At 27.1% G+C, this 21,378-nt stretch overlaps 1 protein-coding gene across 1 annotated transcript in view; it reads left to right on the top strand.

The window, feature by feature from the left end:
* The window catches only part of LOC108727903 (uncharacterized), a 31,072-nt gene that overhangs the window by 7,660 nt on the left and 2,034 nt on the right, over window positions 1-21,378 (top strand). The window contains 12 exon segments of the mRNA XM_018456196.1: window positions 6,363-6,522; window positions 6,744-6,825; window positions 7,268-7,641; window positions 7,979-8,253; window positions 8,913-9,103; window positions 9,591-9,899; window positions 9,990-10,059; window positions 10,767-10,885; window positions 11,324-11,337; window positions 13,075-13,555; window positions 13,906-14,367; window positions 17,195-17,305. Of these exon segments, the coding sequence (XP_018311698.1) occupies window positions 6,363-6,522; window positions 6,744-6,825; window positions 7,268-7,641; window positions 7,979-8,253; window positions 8,913-9,103; window positions 9,591-9,899; window positions 9,990-10,059; window positions 10,767-10,885; window positions 11,324-11,337; window positions 13,075-13,555; window positions 13,906-14,367; window positions 17,195-17,305 (2,648 nt within the window).

Genomic DNA, 21,378 nt, shown 5'->3' with positions numbered 1-21,378 from the left:
AATTCTTTGCATTTAAAATATCTTTATATAAACGCTAAAACTCTGGTTTATTAATTACATTTGATACAGAGCAATTGTAATTGAATTAACTTAATTTACAAATATATTATACAATATATATTTCTCAATTATATGTATAATATAATATAATAATGTCGTTATCTAATAACAATGCCTAAACAGTTAATAGCATTATTATTATTATTATTACTATCTTTATAGATGTTTGATTTAGAATAAAAGATATGAAATAATAATGTATGTCACAATGTATTAAAAGGTCAATTAAATAATAAAGGTATCTTCTTTTAAACAATAGTTATTATTATAATATGTACAATAAAAGCATTTCTATACATAATTTTATATTATTCATAACTTTCGTTTTTTTTTGCTTACATTTGCACATTTTCTACTTTAAACAAATTAACTTCTCAGAAGAAAAAAATGAAGTTTATTTGCAAGAATAATTCCATAAAGCATTGATCGGCAACAGCTGCAGCCTTCGGGAGAAAGTAATATATCAGACATATGCATAAACACCATAGAGTAATATAGAGGAAACATGAATCGACAGACTAGTAGATAACCGGACAGAGAGAGAGAGAGAGAGAGAGAGAGAGAGAGAGAGAGAGAGAGAGAGCAAAGTTAGAGGAATAGAGAAAAAAAGGAGAAAATAAATATCTTGAGAAACTAAATAATGAAGCTTAATTTATATTTTTGTAACTTTTATTCTATTCTTCCCTTTATACATTCCCATTTTTTAACTTTTTTATTTTAGGCTTTTATCTTAATGGCAAAAATGGACATATTGTTTCAGTTTAATGACAACTATACTAGATTTACATAGAATAAACAATGAATTTGTATAGATATGCAAATACGTGTCAAAAATCTTTTAGAAAATTTTAGCTTGCTCTAATTATTATTTTCGTATTATAATCAATTATTTGAATGTTATACTGTCGGACAATATTTGACATTGCGAATAAAAAATCATATTTCATCTTTTTTCAATCTGGTAATTAATCATTTACGCAATAATCAGATGCTTAAATATATGTCAGGAAATTTTGAAAGAGTCGAATTCAAGTAATGACATCTTGAAAAATACGTAATGAATTTTCTATTAAAATGTAAGAACTTCTTAAAATATATTTGTAGCGTGTAATCTTGTGTTATGTTACTTTTATATTTATTAAATATTTATTATTATTATTGAATTTCCTTACGCAGAGCTTTTCATTTTCAATTGTTTGTAACTCGAGGACTTTATGGTCGATATTTAGAATCGGTTCTTATTTTAAAGTCGTCTTAAATAATTTCTTAAGCTGCTAATGCAGTTTAAGTGTTTGATTCATGACATCTTAAAACTGTAGAGAAGGTCCTAAATATAAGATCCGACTATGATTTATTAATACCGCATTAGAAGTCTCAACATTATTATTGAGAACAAAAATTCACAGTTCAAAATTTAGTAAAGGTCATCTTTATATTGACACGCATTGTGACATATTCACAATAACGTAGAGACATTGTAGTTATTATTCGGGAATCTTTGGAGCAAGACGACCATCGCGCAGATATGCTGAAGTATCTGTGATATTAAAAGATCGATAATTATAATTAATCAATTATAATTAGTGCGAATCAACTGTACTCTTATTTACACAAACGTGTAACATATAAAGTAAGTCGTAAAAAATATTTTTTCAATTTTTTTATTATTTTTGTTCTTTAAAATAATGTTAATTATTTCTTATACTTATTATGTTCTACATATGTACATATATTTAAAAAATACTTTACAAAAATGATAAAAAGAAAGTATTCAGATAAATATATATTGTGCAAAAATAACACATAAATAACAGCTGTAAAATACCTTTTTTGTGTATAATTCCATTAATAATTTATTTTAAAAATAAATTAAAAATTAGTTCAATCAATATTTTTATTTTTTTGATTAATTTGAAAACTGCGCAGAGAAATAATTATTATAATTTTAAAATTCTATCTAATACATCCGGGAGCAAAATCTTCCTTCTTAAGAAAATCTTAATAAACGATAAATATGATATTAGTTGAAAATATATCAGAATGATTAAATCGAATTAAGAAACAGATTTAAACTTTTTGTTCTTTAAATAATTGCTCTAATCAATAACTAAACAATTCAAATCTTACACAAAAATATAGAATGTGGCTTTTTCGTCTTTTTTCTCGCGATTATGTTTATGTTTCTGAAGAGCATAATTATATCGATTATTTAAAAGTTGTGCTTGTACTCTCAAGGAGCAATCATTATAATGTAATTATAAACACGTCACAGTAGAGAGATTTTGTTTGCTATCGTAAATTTTCGCTGACGGAATAGCCCCGCTCTATCCAATATGTTAACATTTTTTAAATTTTGATAACAAATATTCACTATAGTTAAATGTAAACACGCTACATAGATGTCTAAAATTACCTTATAAATGGAATAAATCAATTTTTTATTTTGTTTCTTTTTTAAGAAAAAATCCTATGAAAAAGACAAGATAAATTAATTGCGAGTACATCAAAGTATACTCAATAAATATTAAATACATATGATTCTTATAATAAAAAAATATGAAAATTATTTTTTCCAATTCTTTTCATTTTTATGTAAAAATTCATATTAAATTACAATAACTTTGTATTGTTTTATTTTTTCTTTAATGAACAATCACAGATACGTAAAAAGAGGGATTCGATATGGGATTTCTAAAGTTGTTATTAAATATTGGCCTAATATTGGCCATAAGAACGATTCCTTGCATCGGTAAAAATTTGGAAATTATTGAACGATTATCGAAGAATACGATACCAGTTCAATATAATATCGATCTAACAGCGTATCTCGAGGAAGGCAACTTTACTTTTTACGGTAAATCCAATGTCCAAGTCAAGATTCGTAATCATGCATCGTCAAAAATAAGCTTACATTCGAGAGAATTAGAAATAAATGAAACGGCGACAACTTTGATTAATGATAACGGTACGGTTTATAAACCGATAAAACATATTCATAACAATGTAACCGACATTTTGACACTGAATTTCAATGATGTATTATCACCCGGTTTGTACAACCTGAGTATGGAATTTGTCGGTTATTTATCAGAGCCTTCCGAAAAACTGGGTTTTATGAAATTTTCGTATACAGTCCTTGAAGAAAAGAAGTAAGTAAATATTAAAACATGAAAATATATTTGCAAATATATATATAATAAATAGCTTTTGTTATTGCCTTTTTATGCTTTTATTATTTTTCCATACATAAAAAGGTTTTCCAGTAAAACATAATTATAATATGGTACACATATATGTACATTTTAATTATGTATATTTTAATACTCTTTAAACGGTAACTTCAATTTCAAATAAATTAAAACGATACGGCTATGCAGTATTTTGATTTTTGCTCTTGTCAAAATTATTATTACGTGTAATAATACTAATGGCAGTAAACAATAATTAGTATACTTATTAAATTTTTAAGTTAGATGACATAAGTGGAAAATTTGCTATCATTTAATACATTTTATCAAACAGTATATGGACAGCTGTAACACATTTCTCGCTGAATAACGCCAGACGAATGTTTCCATGTTGGGACGAACCAGCATTAAAAGCTACTTTCAACATCTCCGTACTGCATCATGAAAAATATACGGTACTATCAAATATGCCAATACAAGATACATACTACGAACAAGAAAATATGATAAGGACATATTTCGAGACTACTCCTATAATGTCCACTTATGTCGTAGCGATTGCGATGTTACGATACATCAGTTTTGCGTCAGCAGTACATGAAACAACCATCAATACATTTTGGTGTCGTAATGCTTCGTCATCATATCTAGGATTCGCATACAATACTTCTGAAAAGGTCACGGAAATCTTGATTCAATATATCAATAGTTCCCTGAAGATACCCAAAATAGATCACGTTGTGATACCGAATTTTATAATTGACAGCATGGGAAATTGGGGACTCGTCACTTATGAGTAATATACACAGTTCATAAAAAATTAATTAAGCTATTATAAAACTATAAATGTTAATTTCAGTATTCGAAATTTAGTAATTTAAGATACGTGTCTATCGCACAAATAACCGAAAAGTACATACTTTAATGTTTAGATTATCTTAAATAATATAATATATTGAAACGTATTTAATACAGTACATCTCTCTTTTTTCCTTAGCTCACATATATGTATATTTGTACAAACATATATGTATATATTATACACACAGAGATAGGTAGTAAATAACTTCATTATTTCTGCTGTTACTTTTTATAATAACAGTTTGGTAATTTTTTATTAATACTTTGTAATTTTTTATGACGACAACTAACTGTAAGTTAAAGATAATGGAAAAGACACTTATGAAAAAAATACATCTTTACCATTACGCGTTATTTCTTGAAAAAATTTATTCGTTAAGAAAAGTAACATTACTTGTAACGAATTAAAGTAGCATAAAAGTAACGCGTCGACGCGTTACAAGTAATGAACTAATGACTTACTTTTTTTCAATAGATAACGTAATAATGATAAGCTACTTTTCAAAAGTGACTTTCCTAACCTTTGGTTTTCACTTAAAGTTATCGACATAAAAATTGTAACGTTACTATTAAATTGTTATTATAAAAAGTAATGGCAAAAATAACGGTGTTTTTACTTTCCATTCCTGCATATATGTATATATGTATATCCCTACATATATATGTATATATACTTATATATACTATATGTGTGTTTGTGTGTGTGTACAAAAAGAAAAAATTTCAAATATCCGAATTATTTACGTAAGAGAATTATGAATAACGTAATTGTACTGTAATTACTCAGATTTAACTCATTAGACTGCACGTTCAGTGATATTTTACATTATAATTATATCATGTTATTTTCTGTATTTCAGAGAATCAAATCTTATCTACGTTAACAGCAGGGATCCAACATATAAAAAAATTTCAATAACACTGTTAATAACACGTGAACTTGTACTTCAATGGTTTGGCAACTTAGTCACTCCATCTTGGTGGCCCTACCTGTGGTTAAGTGAAGGAATTGCTTCGTTCATCCAAAAAATCGTAATCGAAAAGGTTATCGAATGTTATTAATATTATTAATGTAAGGTTGTTTGTTGAAAAAAAAAATTTATAGTACATTTTATTTTAAGATTACATTGAAAAAATTTTCTTAAATCTACTATAAAATTACGCAGTGAGAAACGACAATAGAATCGACATCAAATCGATGTCAATTCGATGTCAAAATCATCAAATTCGACATCGATTTGACATCGATTCCATTGTCATTTCTCACTGGGTTTGAGATAACCGGAATTCTGATTAATTAAATCAGAATTTTCTGATTGTTTCTGATTTGTTCATTTTCAAATAAATCATTCATCTCAGTATAGAATAATATCAATATTAAATACAATTAAATACCAGATCTTCGTAAAATATATCAAGATGGAACTAAATGCACATAACGTTTATTGGAACGGATTATAAAAATATTTTAATATAAATTTTTATTAAAAACAAAAGATATTTGTTTTTCGTGTTTGTTGAATTAAAGATTTCAATGTTTTTTGTATCTGAACATTACTTTCGTATTCAGAAATCGTAAGACTATTGTAATTACCTATTTTATTATAGAATTCAAAAATATTTTATTCTCTGCATTCGCTACATTTAGAAATTAATAAAATAATAAAATTTAATCTTTAGAATTTTCATATCTTACTTTATTTTCATATTAAATAATCTCTAATAAATATTATAAATAACTATCTTACAAAGATCCGTTATTTTAATTTTTTTATATTTGATGAACACTTACTTTCATCCCAGTAAACACAATGCTACATGTAACGCACATGTAACATGAACATGTTACATGTAATATTGTGTTTGTACTGGGATATTTAGGAATCACTTAAGAATATTACAATAGTTTATTAAAATTCATGAATATTTTATTGTCTGCATCCGCTGCATTTAGTATTTAAGAAAATAAATAATAAATTCAACACTTTGTATTTTTATATCTCAATTTTATTTTCATATTAAATAATGTCTTTTCATATTAAATAATTTCCAATATTTTTTAAAATAATTAAATGAGATACTGCTGTCTCTTTTTGCAAAATATTAAACAAAAGAATTAATATAATCTACGTGTTATATGAAATGTAAAATAGTATTGTTTCTGGAAGTGGCAAACGAATTAGTTTTTATTTCTAATGCAAGTTTTTCAGAATTTTTAATATTCAGTTACTTCAAAGCATTTGTTTTCTTCAGATTTTTAAATTAAAAGTAATGTATCTATTGGACATGGAGAACATACATCGATGCTTACTTCAAGATACAGGTTCATTGAATTCTGTTACATTGAAGGCTTCGCTTGGCGATAATCTAGATGAACTTTCGTCACAGTATTCTACTGAACTTTATAAAAAACGTAAGATAACGTAAATAAAATTAAACTGCTGTTTATAGATTCTTTAATCTTAATGTGTATAGCACAAAGAAAAAGATAAACAGATGGCTATTAGCCAACAAATACTTTTTTTTAGCGCGATGCATTTTTCTACATAGCATGTATTTATTACGTATGTACTTTAAATATATCCTTTTTAAATTGTATTGTTAATTGATATTTTATGATGTGTATTATCACAGCGCCAGTTTTATTACGCATGTTACATAATACAATTACCGCTGAAGTATTTCGAAAGGGTCTCATTACATATTTGGTCAAACAGTAAGTGTGTCTAATGTAACATTATATATTATTATTATTATATGTCATAATATTAAATATTATAAGTATAATAATACATGTAATATAGTCATAAATGAAATATATAGCATCATCAGAATTTAGGTGCTCGATTATTGTTGTTCAATTGTAGGCTATATAGGCACTTTGGTCAGCTTTTAGAACGCACTTTTATCTTATATATATCATATAAATACGCATTTTTATATGAATTTCTATAATATATGTAACGTTAACTATATGATAAAAGCGTATTATAAATAGAGTCTTTAATGTTTTTATTCAATTATAATTTAATATATGTCAGTTTTAAATTGTATTATAAGTTTTTACATGTATCTATATATCGAATTACATTAAATATGTATTTACTTAGATTCTTTAAAAGTCAATATACATTACCCCATGTTTGTCAAATTTGTAGTCAGTTTAGCACGGCCACTCCGAACGATTTGTGGAGCGCCATGCAAAGCGCTCTAGACGAATCTGATATTCCGCACGAAAACTACACAATAAAAGAAGTGATGGATACTTGGATGAACCAAGAGCGTTATCCTTTTGTACATGTGGAGCGAAATTACGAAACTGGAGAAGTAACAATATCACAAACATGTGTCCGGCAATATGGTGAGACTGAGGACGAAACTATTAAATGGTGGATCCCTATAACTTTCGCTACGCAATCTAATCCGGATTTCTCCAATACTGTACCTCGTTATTGGTTACGACCAGATCAACATAATATAAGCTTTGTAATTAACTCAGATGATTGGATTATTGTTAATTTGCAACTTAGTGGTAAGTATATGTATAAAAAAATTTAATCTTTTTTTATTTATTTTATTTTATTCTATCATTACGAAAATTTTTACTAAAAATATTTGCATGTATTTTTTTATTTATAAGAGCTTAAAAGGAATTTATGTATTCAATTTTTTAAAATTTTGCCAAATATTAATTAATGTAAAATGATTTATAATCCATAACTGCTATACTTCGTTGTGATATTAGTATATGATATATTACATTTGTGTGTTACATTAAAAAAAGTTAAAATGGATATTTGAAAATATATCTTGATAAATTCAAATTCATTAAAAAGATTTAATAATACATACTATCAATAATGCAACAGGATACTATCGTGTTAGTTACGATACCAAGAATTGGGAAAAAATTGCATATTACTTAAATACTAATAAGTATGCGAATATACACGTTCTTAATCGTGCTCAAATCATTGCTGATTCGCATGCCATGGTAGTGGATGATCGAATAGGTGGCTACTTATTCCTTCAATTGGTAAGCTATCTCAAGCGAGATAAAAATGGTGTAGCATGGCAACCATTGTTAGATATTATACAAACTATGCCGAAGCCTCTTTTACTGCCAGAAATGAAACATGTCAAGGTAAGACCTTATATAATTCAAGTTATATAAAGTAATGCGAATAATCTTAACTTCTTTTCGTACTACAAATTGGTTCTTAAATTTGCACTTTTTTTAAAAGCCAACATGTAGAAAAGGTATACTATTTGCAAGTAATATAATATATAATTGGAGCAAAGATTTTTTTATACATATATGATATTCTCATATAGCAATGGCTTATAATATTAAAAAAATAAAAATAAAAATACAGTAAAAAAAGAACAATATAAAGTATTAAATATAATATACAATAAAAAATACAATTACGAAGGGCTACAATTTCATATGTTTGTGAGCACATAATATCCATTCCAATTAACATTAAATGCCCAGCAAATTACGTATATTTTATCGTTTACATGAAATCACTGTCACAAATGTATAAAGATATAATATGGCGCAATTCGAAATATTATATATAACAATATAATATGTGTAATACAAACTATATTGTCTGTATATATAAATACGCCAAATTAGCAAATATTACACACACACACGCGCGCGCGCGCGACATGCATGCATAATTATCAATATAAATATACACCAATATTTAGCGAATGTGCGTAAAATTATTGTACATTGGCCATGTCGTCTGGAGGTGCCTTAAACCAAATACATTACTTCATGATTTATAGAAACGCTACAGGAAACTCCTCCATAAGCTTCTTCGGCACGTAAAATACGTAGGAAATCGTAATGATGACGATGTGACAAAAATGATAAGGCTAACCGCCTTAAAATGTGCATGTGACCTTAATAACAAGAAATGCAAGAAATTGATCGCGCTTAAATTAAGCAAACATCTCGCGGATCCCAAAACTTACAAGTAATAAATTTCTTACACACATGATTATTTCGTAAATTGTATTTGTGTGCATGCATGCACATGCATATGGACACATTACAGTCGAATCTTTATTTCTTTAAATTGTCGAGACCAAATATTCGTCTTAAACTTTCTATAAATCAATCTCCATTCTTATTTAATAATGATATAATGAATACATACAGAATAAATATGGCGTTGCATACAAGCAAAGATATAAGTACAATAAAATGACAAGTTACACTACCGACATATCTTTCTTCATTTTGTTTCTTCATTGTAGTATTATTATGTAATGACATATAACAAGTGTTTTACACTACAGAGTAGGACAGTAGGAAAGAATGAGAATTTAATTTTAAGAATTTACAGTTGTTTAATAAATATGCAACAGGATTATACGGAACATAAAAATACAGAATTTGATAAAATAGAAAATCGACTGAATGAAATATATGTATCCTTTCTTAATCAATATATGCTTTAGAATTCTACGAGGGGAAAAATTTATGTACTGTACCGGTATGATGGCAGCCAATAGGACTACTTGGGATAAAATGCTCGAATTATATTTAGAAGGAAAACTAAAAGAGAAACCAGAAAGATTATTGATGGGCTTGAGTTGCGCTGAAAATCCTAATATCATCATTAACTATTTAAACATATTAGCATTCAATACTTCATTATTTGAAGATAATGACCATTCTCGTGTCTTCAAATATATTCTTAAGCGGCATGTGCGCAAAAATAAAATCCTTAAGTACATATTAAAGAATTTTGAGGCTATAAAACCTAAGTAATAATATTTCTCTTCGTAAATGTCTATTATACTGTTTCCTTAATCATAAAAATTTGTTAATATGAACATGTTATTTTGTTTTTATAGATCACTTAGTACACATGCAGTGATAAAACTTATTCTTGACAATGTTTATTTTTTTAAACAAATTGACAAGGTAAATTTTATAATTCTAAATTCATAGTTATTGATCTATTGGCTACCAAAATCGAAATCCTGTAGCAATTATTATTGCTACAACGTTGTAAAATTGTTAGAACGTTGCAAATATTGCTACAATATTATTGGAATTTCTTGTTAGCTTTAAACAAAGATCGTTTCACATGAGAAATTGTAAATTAATGCAACTTTATACAACTTTATACTATTAATATTAATTAAATTAATATTAATAATTAACAGTATTTTTACATATAAAGGTCATGCATTATATTTTTGAGGAAAACCATATTATAAAATAAAGTGTAAAATCGATGTGTGCTAAATTTATAAAATATAAACCGAATATTTGTAATTCATTAATTAATATTACACCGTGATTTAACAGAAAATAGTTTAGAAAAATTTCGAGAAAATCATCCTATTGTGGATTAATAATTCATTCGATTCTTGTGGTTTTCCTCAAATAAAGAACAATCCTTTTACGGCGTACATTTCCACAGTTAAGGAATTTAATATATTTTTTATACATGCCAATATATCTTAATATTATATATTTATCATATTAATATTATATATTTATCATATTAATATTATATATTTATCTTAATATTATATTAAATTAAAAATTATAATGTACGCGCGGCGAATTGCTGCGTATAAAAATAATTTTTTTTATTTATTCAGTATCTTGAACTGTTTCAGGTGGAAAAATTCTCACAAACTAATTTCAAACAACATCCAAACACTTTGTGTGAAATTAAAAAATTAATAGACTATAGTAAAGAATATCTTTGGAAAGTCATACACGATATTAAAAGGAAGTTTGACTTCAAAAAATTTTACTTTAACGAGAATTTATTTTCAAGATATTCACCTAGAGAGAAGTCATACTATAATAAAAAGTTAATCTGAAGCAAAACTTATATTTACCTATGTTAACTTTTTAATAATAATATTATATTTGTTTATTATACGTTTATTTATTATATCAAAATGTAAATAACTTATTTTTAAATATTTTTAATATTTTTCAATTTTATGATATTTTGTATTTTATTTGTAGTTTGGGAAAGCTATTGATAAAATCTTAACACATTAATTTTCTCTCATTGACAAATAATTATATTATATAATATATTAGACTCTTTGATGTCGTTTGTAAGATATTTTTATAAACACTGTAACTCTGGTTTATTACATTCGGTTCGGAATACTTATAATTGAATTGTCTCAAGTGATAAATTTATAATATTTTCTAGATATTATATATATAGTAATTGCTTTCTAATACAAATAGTTAAATTGTTTATAGCATTATTATTATTACTATTTTATATTTACTATTTTATATTATTATTATTATTATAGGTGTTGATTTAGATTATTTGGAATAGAAGATATGAAATAATGTCATTTTGTAATAAAATGTTGGCTGTAATAAAAGGCTTCATTTAAATAGAAATTATTATTTCTATAGATTCCCAATATATATCTCATATTGTTCATAACTTATATTTCCTTCGTCTCACACTTTGTATACTTTGTCTATTTTAAACAAATTAATTTCACAGAAGAAGAAAATGCATTTATTTGCAAAAATAATTCTTTAAACAGTGATTTGCATCAGGTGTAATTTTGAAAAAAAATTAAGTCATATCAGGTATACGTGCACATATTGCACATACATATATAATAGAGGAAACATAAATAGGCAAACGAGTAGATAGCTAGATATATAAAAATAGAGAGTATTAAATTTAAATTATTGTGACATATGTAATATAGTATAATTTACCATCTTCTGCAATTAATAATAAGTTATAAGAGTAATAAGTTATATACAACTTATTTGTATAACTACAATTATTAAAGCTAAATATATCGAATTTCATACAAAATTGATATCTGTGTGTAGTGTGTGTGTGTGTATGTGTGTGTATGTGTGTGTGTAGGACATATTTTCTGACAAAATCTCACAGTATTTACATGATATATAAAATCACACATATTGATACTCTAGTCAGTATTCGAGAAGCTTTCGAAATAGCAAAATGACAACACAATTTTACCGATATTAAAAACTTATGGTAATAACTGTAATTTATAATTAACTGTCATTAATTATAAATTAATCAACTACGAATCTCTCAACTGTATTTTAATCTGCGCACAGGTAATATAAAAAAATAAGACATTAAAAATAATAGTAGTTCAAAATAAGTGTTTATCTTTCTCATTACATAAAAAAATATGTGAAACGTAATACAAAAGTTTCAAAAGACAACGATATAACTATAAAAGGAGAGTACAACTATCTTCGTGAGTGCGTTCAGGGACAATTCTAAATTACTTTTTAAATGATTAAAGCATATAAGTGACAACGATTTCATAACAATGTGAATAAGGATTTTATTCTTTATTTTATGTACCAATTTTTTTTTTAATGTAGCATCGTTATTATGATAATTTTCCGTTTCCATAAAGAAAAATACATAAGAAAATATAGAAATAAATATTCCCGAACGATTGTGAAAAACGTTATACCCTCCTTTCTTATACCAAAATTATATGTTTATATTCTTTATTTCTGATGGTAAATATATTCCATGTAGCTAAATGTAAACACGCTTCTTGAATATCTAAAAATATATTTTAAATTTAATAAATTAATCTTTTATTATAATCCTTTTAAGAAAGAATTCTATAAAAATAACAATAACAGTATTAATTAATTACGATCAATACATTAAAGTATAAAGTATAAGATATATTATATCATAATATCAAATGTAAAACGATATATTCATAATTTTTTCGAAGTAAATGTTATATATAACTCTTTTAATAAAAATCGAAAATTTTTTCCTATTCATTCTATTTTTACATGACAACTAATATTAAATTGCTCTAGACTTTACAAATGTAAACTTCAAATATAATTACAGACTTCATTGTATAATGTTATATTTGTTTTTCCTTTAATAAAAAAAATTGCAGATACAATAAAAAGAAGAATTCAATATGATATTCCTAAAGTTGTTATTAAGTATTGGTCTAATACTGGCCACAAAAACGGTTTTTTGCATCGATAATGATTTAAAAATGATTGATCGTTTACCCAACAACACGATACCAGTTCACTATAACATCAATCTGACATTGTATCTTGAGGAAGGCAACTTTACTTTTTATGGTGAATCCAATGTCAATATTGAGATTCGTTATACATCGTCAGAAATAATCCTACACTCGAGAGAATTAGAAATTAATGAAGAGGCGACAACATTAATTAATAACAAAAGTACAGTTTATAAACCGATGAAACATACTCATAACAGTGAAACGAACATTTTGACACTTAATTTCAATGATGCATTGTTACCCGGTCTTTACATCTTGAACATGAAATTTTCTGGTAATCTACTTAAACCTGTACCTCAGCGAAGAGGTTTTATGAAATTCCCGTACGCAAACGATAAAGAAAACGACACGTAAGTAAATATATATTAAAATATAAAAAATATGTTTGCAACGTAAATGTTTTTCATTACTATCTTTTTTTGCTTTTATCATTTGTTGTCGTACATAGAACGTTTTTCAGTAAATATAATTATAATATACATATAAAATAATTGCATATACAATATATTGTATAATATGATACAGAAGAGTAACTTCAATTTCAAATAAAATGGCTATACAACATTTCGATTTTTACTTTCAACAAAATTTTTACTAAAGATAGATAGATAAATTTAGATAACAATAAACAATATCTAAGTTCAAATTCCTGTGTTATTTATTACATAAGTAATAAATTTGCCATCATTTTGTTAAATAGTAAGTGGTTAGCCGCAACATATTCCAAGCCGAATGCAGCCAGACGAATATTTCCATGTTGGGACGAACCAGCGTTAAAAGCCACCTTTGACATCTCCATAAAGCATTATCAGAATTACAGCGTATTATCGAATATGCCAATATTAGGACAATTTTTGGAACAAGATGGCATGTTACGGACACACTTTTACGTCACTCCTGTAATGTCTACTTATACCGTGGCGATTATGATGTACGATCGTAATGATTTTGTCCGCTTTCCTAACCGAAATGGGACCATCAATATATGGTGCAAATCGTCTTTAACATCGAAAGTAAAATTTGGACTGAGTATTGCTGAAAAGATCGTGGAATTCTTAATTCAATATACTAATAGTTCTCAGAAAGTACCGAAAATGGACCACGTCTTGATACCGTCTTTTACAGTTAGCGGTATGGAAAATTGGGGACTTATCATTTATCGGTAATATATACATAATCAAAAAGAAATTTATTAAGCTATTAAATTTAGCTAATATGACAGTATAGATAGAAACAGTAGGCTCAGTCAAAAATGGTGTTATCACACAGCCAACAATATGGCGCACCAATGAGTTTCTCTCTGTAATAAAAAATACTACCGTAGACGGTATACAGTCTAAGGCCCGTTTTTTTTTTCACAATATACTATGGTTTCCTAAAGATTAAAGGTTACCAACAGATTCATCAATGAAATTCATTCATGAATTTTTTGGTTACCTTTAATCTTTAGGTAACTATACATATTGTGAAATCGGACCTAAGGAAACTAAGCTCTGGGTACTCACGGCTGACAACATGGCGGTCGTTTAGCAGTCAGATCAAAGGTGCCGTACACAAAGTGCGCCTACTGTTTCTACCTATAATATGCCAATATTACATTCAGCATTCAAAATTTAGTAATTTAAAATATCGTTCTTACAGATATCCAAAAATATACTTTTTCATGTTTAGATCGTTTTAAATAATATAATTAATATTTAATGCGCAATTACATCCTCTCTTCTTTTTCCTCTCTTATACTCATTTGTACATACATATACATATAGATATATTAAAATATATATATTAGGTTGTCAAATATCTCCCTTCCGCTTTTTTGTCTTTTGAATTTCGCGGCTATGTACAAAGCGCTACAGAGGTCGTATCTGGCAATACTATACACCATTTCAAAGGTCTTGACATAACCTACAAAACGACGCTATGCATGATTAGTTTGGATATTGCGTTCAACAGTTATAGACGTGTAAACATGGAGTTCACTAACGCCGAAATTCGCGCTATTTCGTTGATGACTCGTCAGAAGCTACGGGAGCTCGGATGGGAGGTTTTATCGCATCCACCATATAGCCCGGACATAGCGCCAAGTGATTACCACCTGTTCTTGTCCATGGCGAACGCCCTTGGTGGTGTAAAGTTGAACTCAATACAGGATTGTGAAAAGTGGCTGTCCGAGTTTAAAGAATTCCAAACACAACACAGTCCAATAAGAAAATCTGCGGCAAGCCAGTATTTCTTAATAAATTCGAGGTCGCTAAATCCGAATTTTTATTTTTCAATTTCATTAACGCCATTCTAAAGAGCACCTTTGAAAGGAATTTTCATTTTTTACTGTGCGATTTTTTTTCATAGAGTTATGAACGTTTTCTGAAATGTAAAATGGTAGGTATAAATTAGCGGATCGAAACTGGAAAGTAGATAGATTTGTATTAAAAAAGTATCTTAGGCTTTTTTTCGACGTCGCTGATACTGAATCTGAAAAACTTAAAATAAAGAAATTCAAAACAGCGGATTCAAAATGGTGGAGTGAAATATCAAAAGTGACTTGATTTTAATCAAAGTGGGTATTCGGGGGTTTTTGGAGTCGCTGCTTATGAATCCGTAATTCAAAATTACGAAATTCGAAATGGTAGACCCAACATGGCCTAAACAGAACAACAAATCATTATGATATTAAAATAATATCAAAATGACTCCAAAATGAGATTATTAAAAATCATTTTTCTATCATTTATGTTATTTTGACGTTATTGTGACTTGTTCTGCTTAGGGGTGGATTAAATTGATAAACATAAATACTTTTTGATACAAATCTATCTGTTTTCCAATTTCGATCCGCTAATTTGCATCCGCCATTTTACATTTCAGAAAACATTCATAACTCCATAAAAAAAATCACATAGTAAAAAATGGAAATTCCTTTTAAAGTTGAAGATTAGCTCTTTTTAAAGTGGCGTTAATGAAATTGAAAAATAAAATTTTATTTGGCCACAAAAAATAATAAATATAGTAAAAAGACGCTGTTTTTTTACTCATATTATTCGATCCAAAAAACCTGATGTGATTCAGTATCTTTTGTTGGCGGATTTGGATTCAGCGACCTCGAATTTATTAAGAAATACTGGCTCCGCTCGCAGCAGGAAAAAAAGATCAAATTTTGTCAGATAGTGTAATCAACTGTCCCCTTTCGGTTTTAATAAGCGCTTTGGATATATTACAGATAAAAAAAATACACGATTTTTTTTCTATATGTACTGAGTCACACTTTAAAGGAATAATTAAATCTTCCCTTAAAAGAGTCGATTTTTTTTCAAAGTAAAAATGTAATGTAAATTATGTACTTGTAAGAAATGTTTTAAGTAAAAGTTGAATGTTTTAAAAGTAGTTTAAGTAATAACTAAAAAAAGTTATTCTTTATTTTTATATAAAAATTTCTTTTTTAATTTTTTATCATTATTATAAACTAATCAAAACTTAACATACAATTAAAACATTTTTTCATATCTTTTTCATTAGTTAGACGATATTCACCGTAAAAGAAAATGACCAAAATAAAACGAGATTTTTAAAAGTGAATATTGTAAAACTTTTTAAAAAATAAAAAATTGAAAAAATTTCTAAGTTGTATGTGTGTGTGTTACTCATAAAACTTTTAAAATTATTTAATTCTTATTTAGAGAGAGAACATTTTTTATATCTGTTATAATTTAAAAGAAATCTTCATTTAAATAAAAATGTTCAACTTTCTCTAAGGGAGGATTTCATTCTCTTAACGTACGACTCAGCACTTATATACGAATCGTATCTCTTCTTTTGGTTTACATTTTAACATGGGACAGTTGGTAATTACATTATTGATAATTCTCTTACGTGAATAATGTAATTACTCATTAAAAGAAACAGTGACGGATCTTCAAGAGTATACACACACATAGATTTAGACTGTGTATTCAGGAACATTTTACATAATTATATTATGTTTTGTCTTTTAGTGAACCAAATGCTATCTATGACAAAAGCGATCCAATAAATAAAAAAACACAAGTTGCATTAAAAATAGCATATGGACTTACACATCAATGGTTCAGCAATTTGGTCACTCCATTTTCGTGGAGCTACTTATGGTTAAGCGAGGGAATTGTTTCGTTCTTGCACACGTACACAATCAACAAGGTTAAATATTATTATATAATGCAAGGCGGCTTATTAAACAAAAGCATTTTAAAATATACATTTCAATTTAAGACTAAATAAATCAATATAATATTAAATCTCTCTAATAATCTAAAATAGATCAATTAATACAATCAAATATTATATTTTTATATAACGTAAAAGATGGCACCTGTTTTAATTCAAAACCATAAAAAAGTTTATAACGCGTTTTTTCAAATAATTATAAAAATATTTTAATATCAATTTTTATTGGAAATTAAAGATATTTTGTTTTTCGTATTTTGTTATAAATTGAAAAACTTTTATTTTAATTTTTTTATATTTAAAGATTATTTTCATATTTATAGGAATCGTAGGAACATTATAATATCTTCATTAATCATCATCATCATTGGCTTGATAACCCTTTATGGGTTTTGGCCTGTTCAAGGACCTTCCGCCATTTTAATCTATTCCGTGCCTTGCTTTTTCAATTCTTTATTTTTAATATCCTGCTCTATCTGCTCAATCTTCAGCTCATGTCTTTCTTTTACGTTGTCGTCTTCGTTTGATTGATCCTTTCTCCTTAGAACACTCACAACTAGATTTTTTTTCCAGAAGCAGGTAGTTAGCCTTTTGCCCAATCCTCTATTCATTGGAGGATCATTTCTCCCTTTCTCGTCAGCCCTAACCTTACTTCTCAATGAGATTGGTTACCAGAGAGATCTTCCACAGGGTTGCTCAGGTAACCGGGATTCACCATTGGGCGATGAGGATAGGATTGAACAGAAGAGACTATGGCCGGTATTCGTAGGCTAGTATTCATAGTCGATTCATATTTTAAGAGCGTTTTAAGTAATGTCTTAAGTCGCTAATGTGGCCCTCTGATTGGTTCATGACATTTTACTGTACTTAAGACGGTTTTAAATATAAGAATCGATTATGAATACCGCCCTATGTGACTCTAACTTGCAATAGTGTCATGTATTGCGCTTTACTCTTCCTTTTGAATCCGATAATATCTTCATTAGAATTCAAAAATATTTTATTCTTTGCATCCACCATATTCAGCATTTAATAAAATAATTAAATAATAAAATTCAATATATCTCGTATTTTTATATCTCGATTTCATTTCCATATTGAGTAATGTCATTTTCATATTAAATGATCTCCAACATTTTTAAAAATAAATAAATCAGACACTGCTCTCTCTTCTTCAAAAAAGTTAGGCGAAAGAATTAATACAATCTAGGTGTTATGAAATAAAATAGCATTGTTTTTGAAAGTGGCAAACGAATTAGTTTTTATTTCTAATACGAGCTTTTCTCCGAATTTTTAATAATCAGTCACATCAAAGCATTCTTTTTGTTCAGATTTTCAAAGATTGGCGGACAATGGATCTATTTATTATTCAGAACATACAACAATGCTTTCTTAAAGATACAGGCTCATTGAATTCTGTCACATTAAAGCTTGGCAATACTCTTGATGAACATTCGTCGCTGTTTTCTACTGAAGTTTATAAAAAAGGTAAAATTTTGAAAATAAAATTAAACTAGCTATTGTTTATAGATTCTTTAAATTTAATGTTTAGTACAAAGAAAAAGATAAGACAGTAGGCTATTAGCCAACAAATACTTATTTAGCGCAATGCATCTTCATACATAATATATTCATATTAATTACGTATGTACGTTAAATGTACCTACTTTAAATGTATTATTAATATATATTTTATGGTGTGTATTATCGTAGCGCCAGTTTTATTGCGCATGTTACATAATACAATTACCACTGAGGTATTTCGAAAGGGTCTCATTACGTATTTGGCCAAGCAGTAAGTTTATATAATATAGTTTTACTATATATATTATGTATATAAATATATATATATAATATATATATATATAATATATCACAATTTAGTATCATGAATATAAGATAATACTTAAATTCATATTGAAAAATATAATATTTCAGAAATATGAATTAGGTACTCAATATTATATATATATATTAATATTTACTATAATTATAAGACCTACATTTCACTTTCTATATTTAATTATAATTTATATAGTTTAAATTAATCTTAAGTTATATTTTAAGTTTCTACATGTATACTTATTTATAAATTCAATTATATATCAATATTCATACAGATCTTTTAATAGTTAATTTATATTCCACGATGTATAATTCTATTGAAAATAGTCATTTTTTAAAAGTCAATTTAGCACAGCCACTTCAGATGATTTGTGGAGCGCTATGCAAAGTGCTCTAGACGAATCTGATATCCCGCATGAAGATTACAGAATAAAAGAAGTGATGGATACTTGGATGAATCAAGAGCGTTATCCTTTTGTACATGTGGAGCGAAATTACGAAACTGGTGAAGTAACAATATCACAAATATGTGTCCGGAAAGATAATGAAACTGAGAATAAAACTACTAAGTGGTGGATCCCTATAACTTTCGCTACGCAATCTAATCTGGATTTCTCCAATACTGTGCCTCGTTATTGGTTACGACCAGATCAACATAATATAAACTTTATAATTAATCCAAATGATTGGATTATTGTCAATTTACAACAAACTGGTATTGATCAACAAAAGAGGAGTCCCCATAAAGTCAGTTTTCGGCCTTATGGAGACTCCTATGGCACCACCATTCCTCCGTTAAAGCTAAAATCACTTTAATTGAATCGTATAATTGACTTCAAGAAATAGATTTTTATGTGTTTGAACAAAATCTGGAGGGTGCAGAAACACCATCGCTCCGTTTTAAAGCTAAAATCACTTTAATTGAATATAATTGACTTCAGGAAATAGATTTTTATGTGTTTGAACAAAATCTAGAGGGTGCTGAAATCGGCCCTTATAGAGACTCCTTTACGTTTTTTCATTTATTTTGTTTATTCTATTATCACGAAGTTCTATATTATTCAATTTTATTTATTTCTTTATTTATAAAAGCTTAAAGAAAACTTGCATATTTAAATTCTTTAGAACTTCGCCGAATTAACGTAAAATAATCCAGTCAACACTCATGTCTAAAAACGAGACATAAAACTCCTAGAAAAAATCGTAATGACATTTTTTAAGAGGGTGTCTTTAAGACGTCTAAAAGACATCTTTAAAATGTCTTATGTTTCAATTTTAGATTTTTTGTCGTCTGAAAATTGTTAATCCTCAACTTTCATACTTTAATATAATATTTGTATATACAACACATTCGCCTGTTACATTAAAAAAAAAAGACAAAATATAGATATTTTGGTAATTAAGACTTTAGATGGGCGGATATTTTAAATAATTACCGATATTTCAATTGATATATCTTAATAAATTCGACTAAAAATATAGTCTAGTAATAAATGTAACGAATAATGCAGGATACTATCGTGTTAGTTACGATATTACAAATTGGAAAAAGATTTTACACTACTTAAATAGTAAAGAATATACAAATATACACGTTCTTAATCGTGCTCAAATCATTACTGATTCGCTTGCCATGGTATTGGATAATCGAATGAATGGACATTTTTTCATTAAGTTGATAAGCTATCTCTTTGAAGACACAGATTACGTAGTATGGCAGCCATTATTCCAAATTATAGAAACTATGACAAAGACTCTTTTATTGCCTGAGGTCCAATTTCTCAAGGTAGCGTACAAACAACAGTTAAAATTATATAAAGTATAATACGCGGATGTCCTAATTTCTTTTCGAACTACAAATTGGCTGCATTTTGATAAAATCAGCAAACTTTTTTTAAAAGCCAACATATTTATATAAAGTTATATTATTTACATATTTATTTATGTAATATATATTATAATTAAAACTATGATTTTTTTGTACTTGACGTTTTCGTATTCTAAAGGTTAATATTAAGAAAAATATAAATGTAATGAAGAAGAACAATATAAAGTATTGAATATACAACTACGAAGTGTGTAAAAGAGTAAAACAATTATTTTGTGAAGACGTAGTATTCGTTCTAATTAA

Source organism: Mycetomoellerius zeteki, unplaced genomic scaffold (genome assembly GCF_001594055.1).
Source record: "Mycetomoellerius zeteki isolate Tzet28-1 unplaced genomic scaffold, Tzet1.0 scaffold564, whole genome shotgun sequence".
Classification (NCBI taxonomy): Eukaryota; Metazoa; Arthropoda; class Insecta; order Hymenoptera; family Formicidae; genus Mycetomoellerius; species Mycetomoellerius zeteki.
Note: the sequence above shows the minus strand (reverse complement) of the source record. Positions and strands in the feature narration are given on the sequence as shown.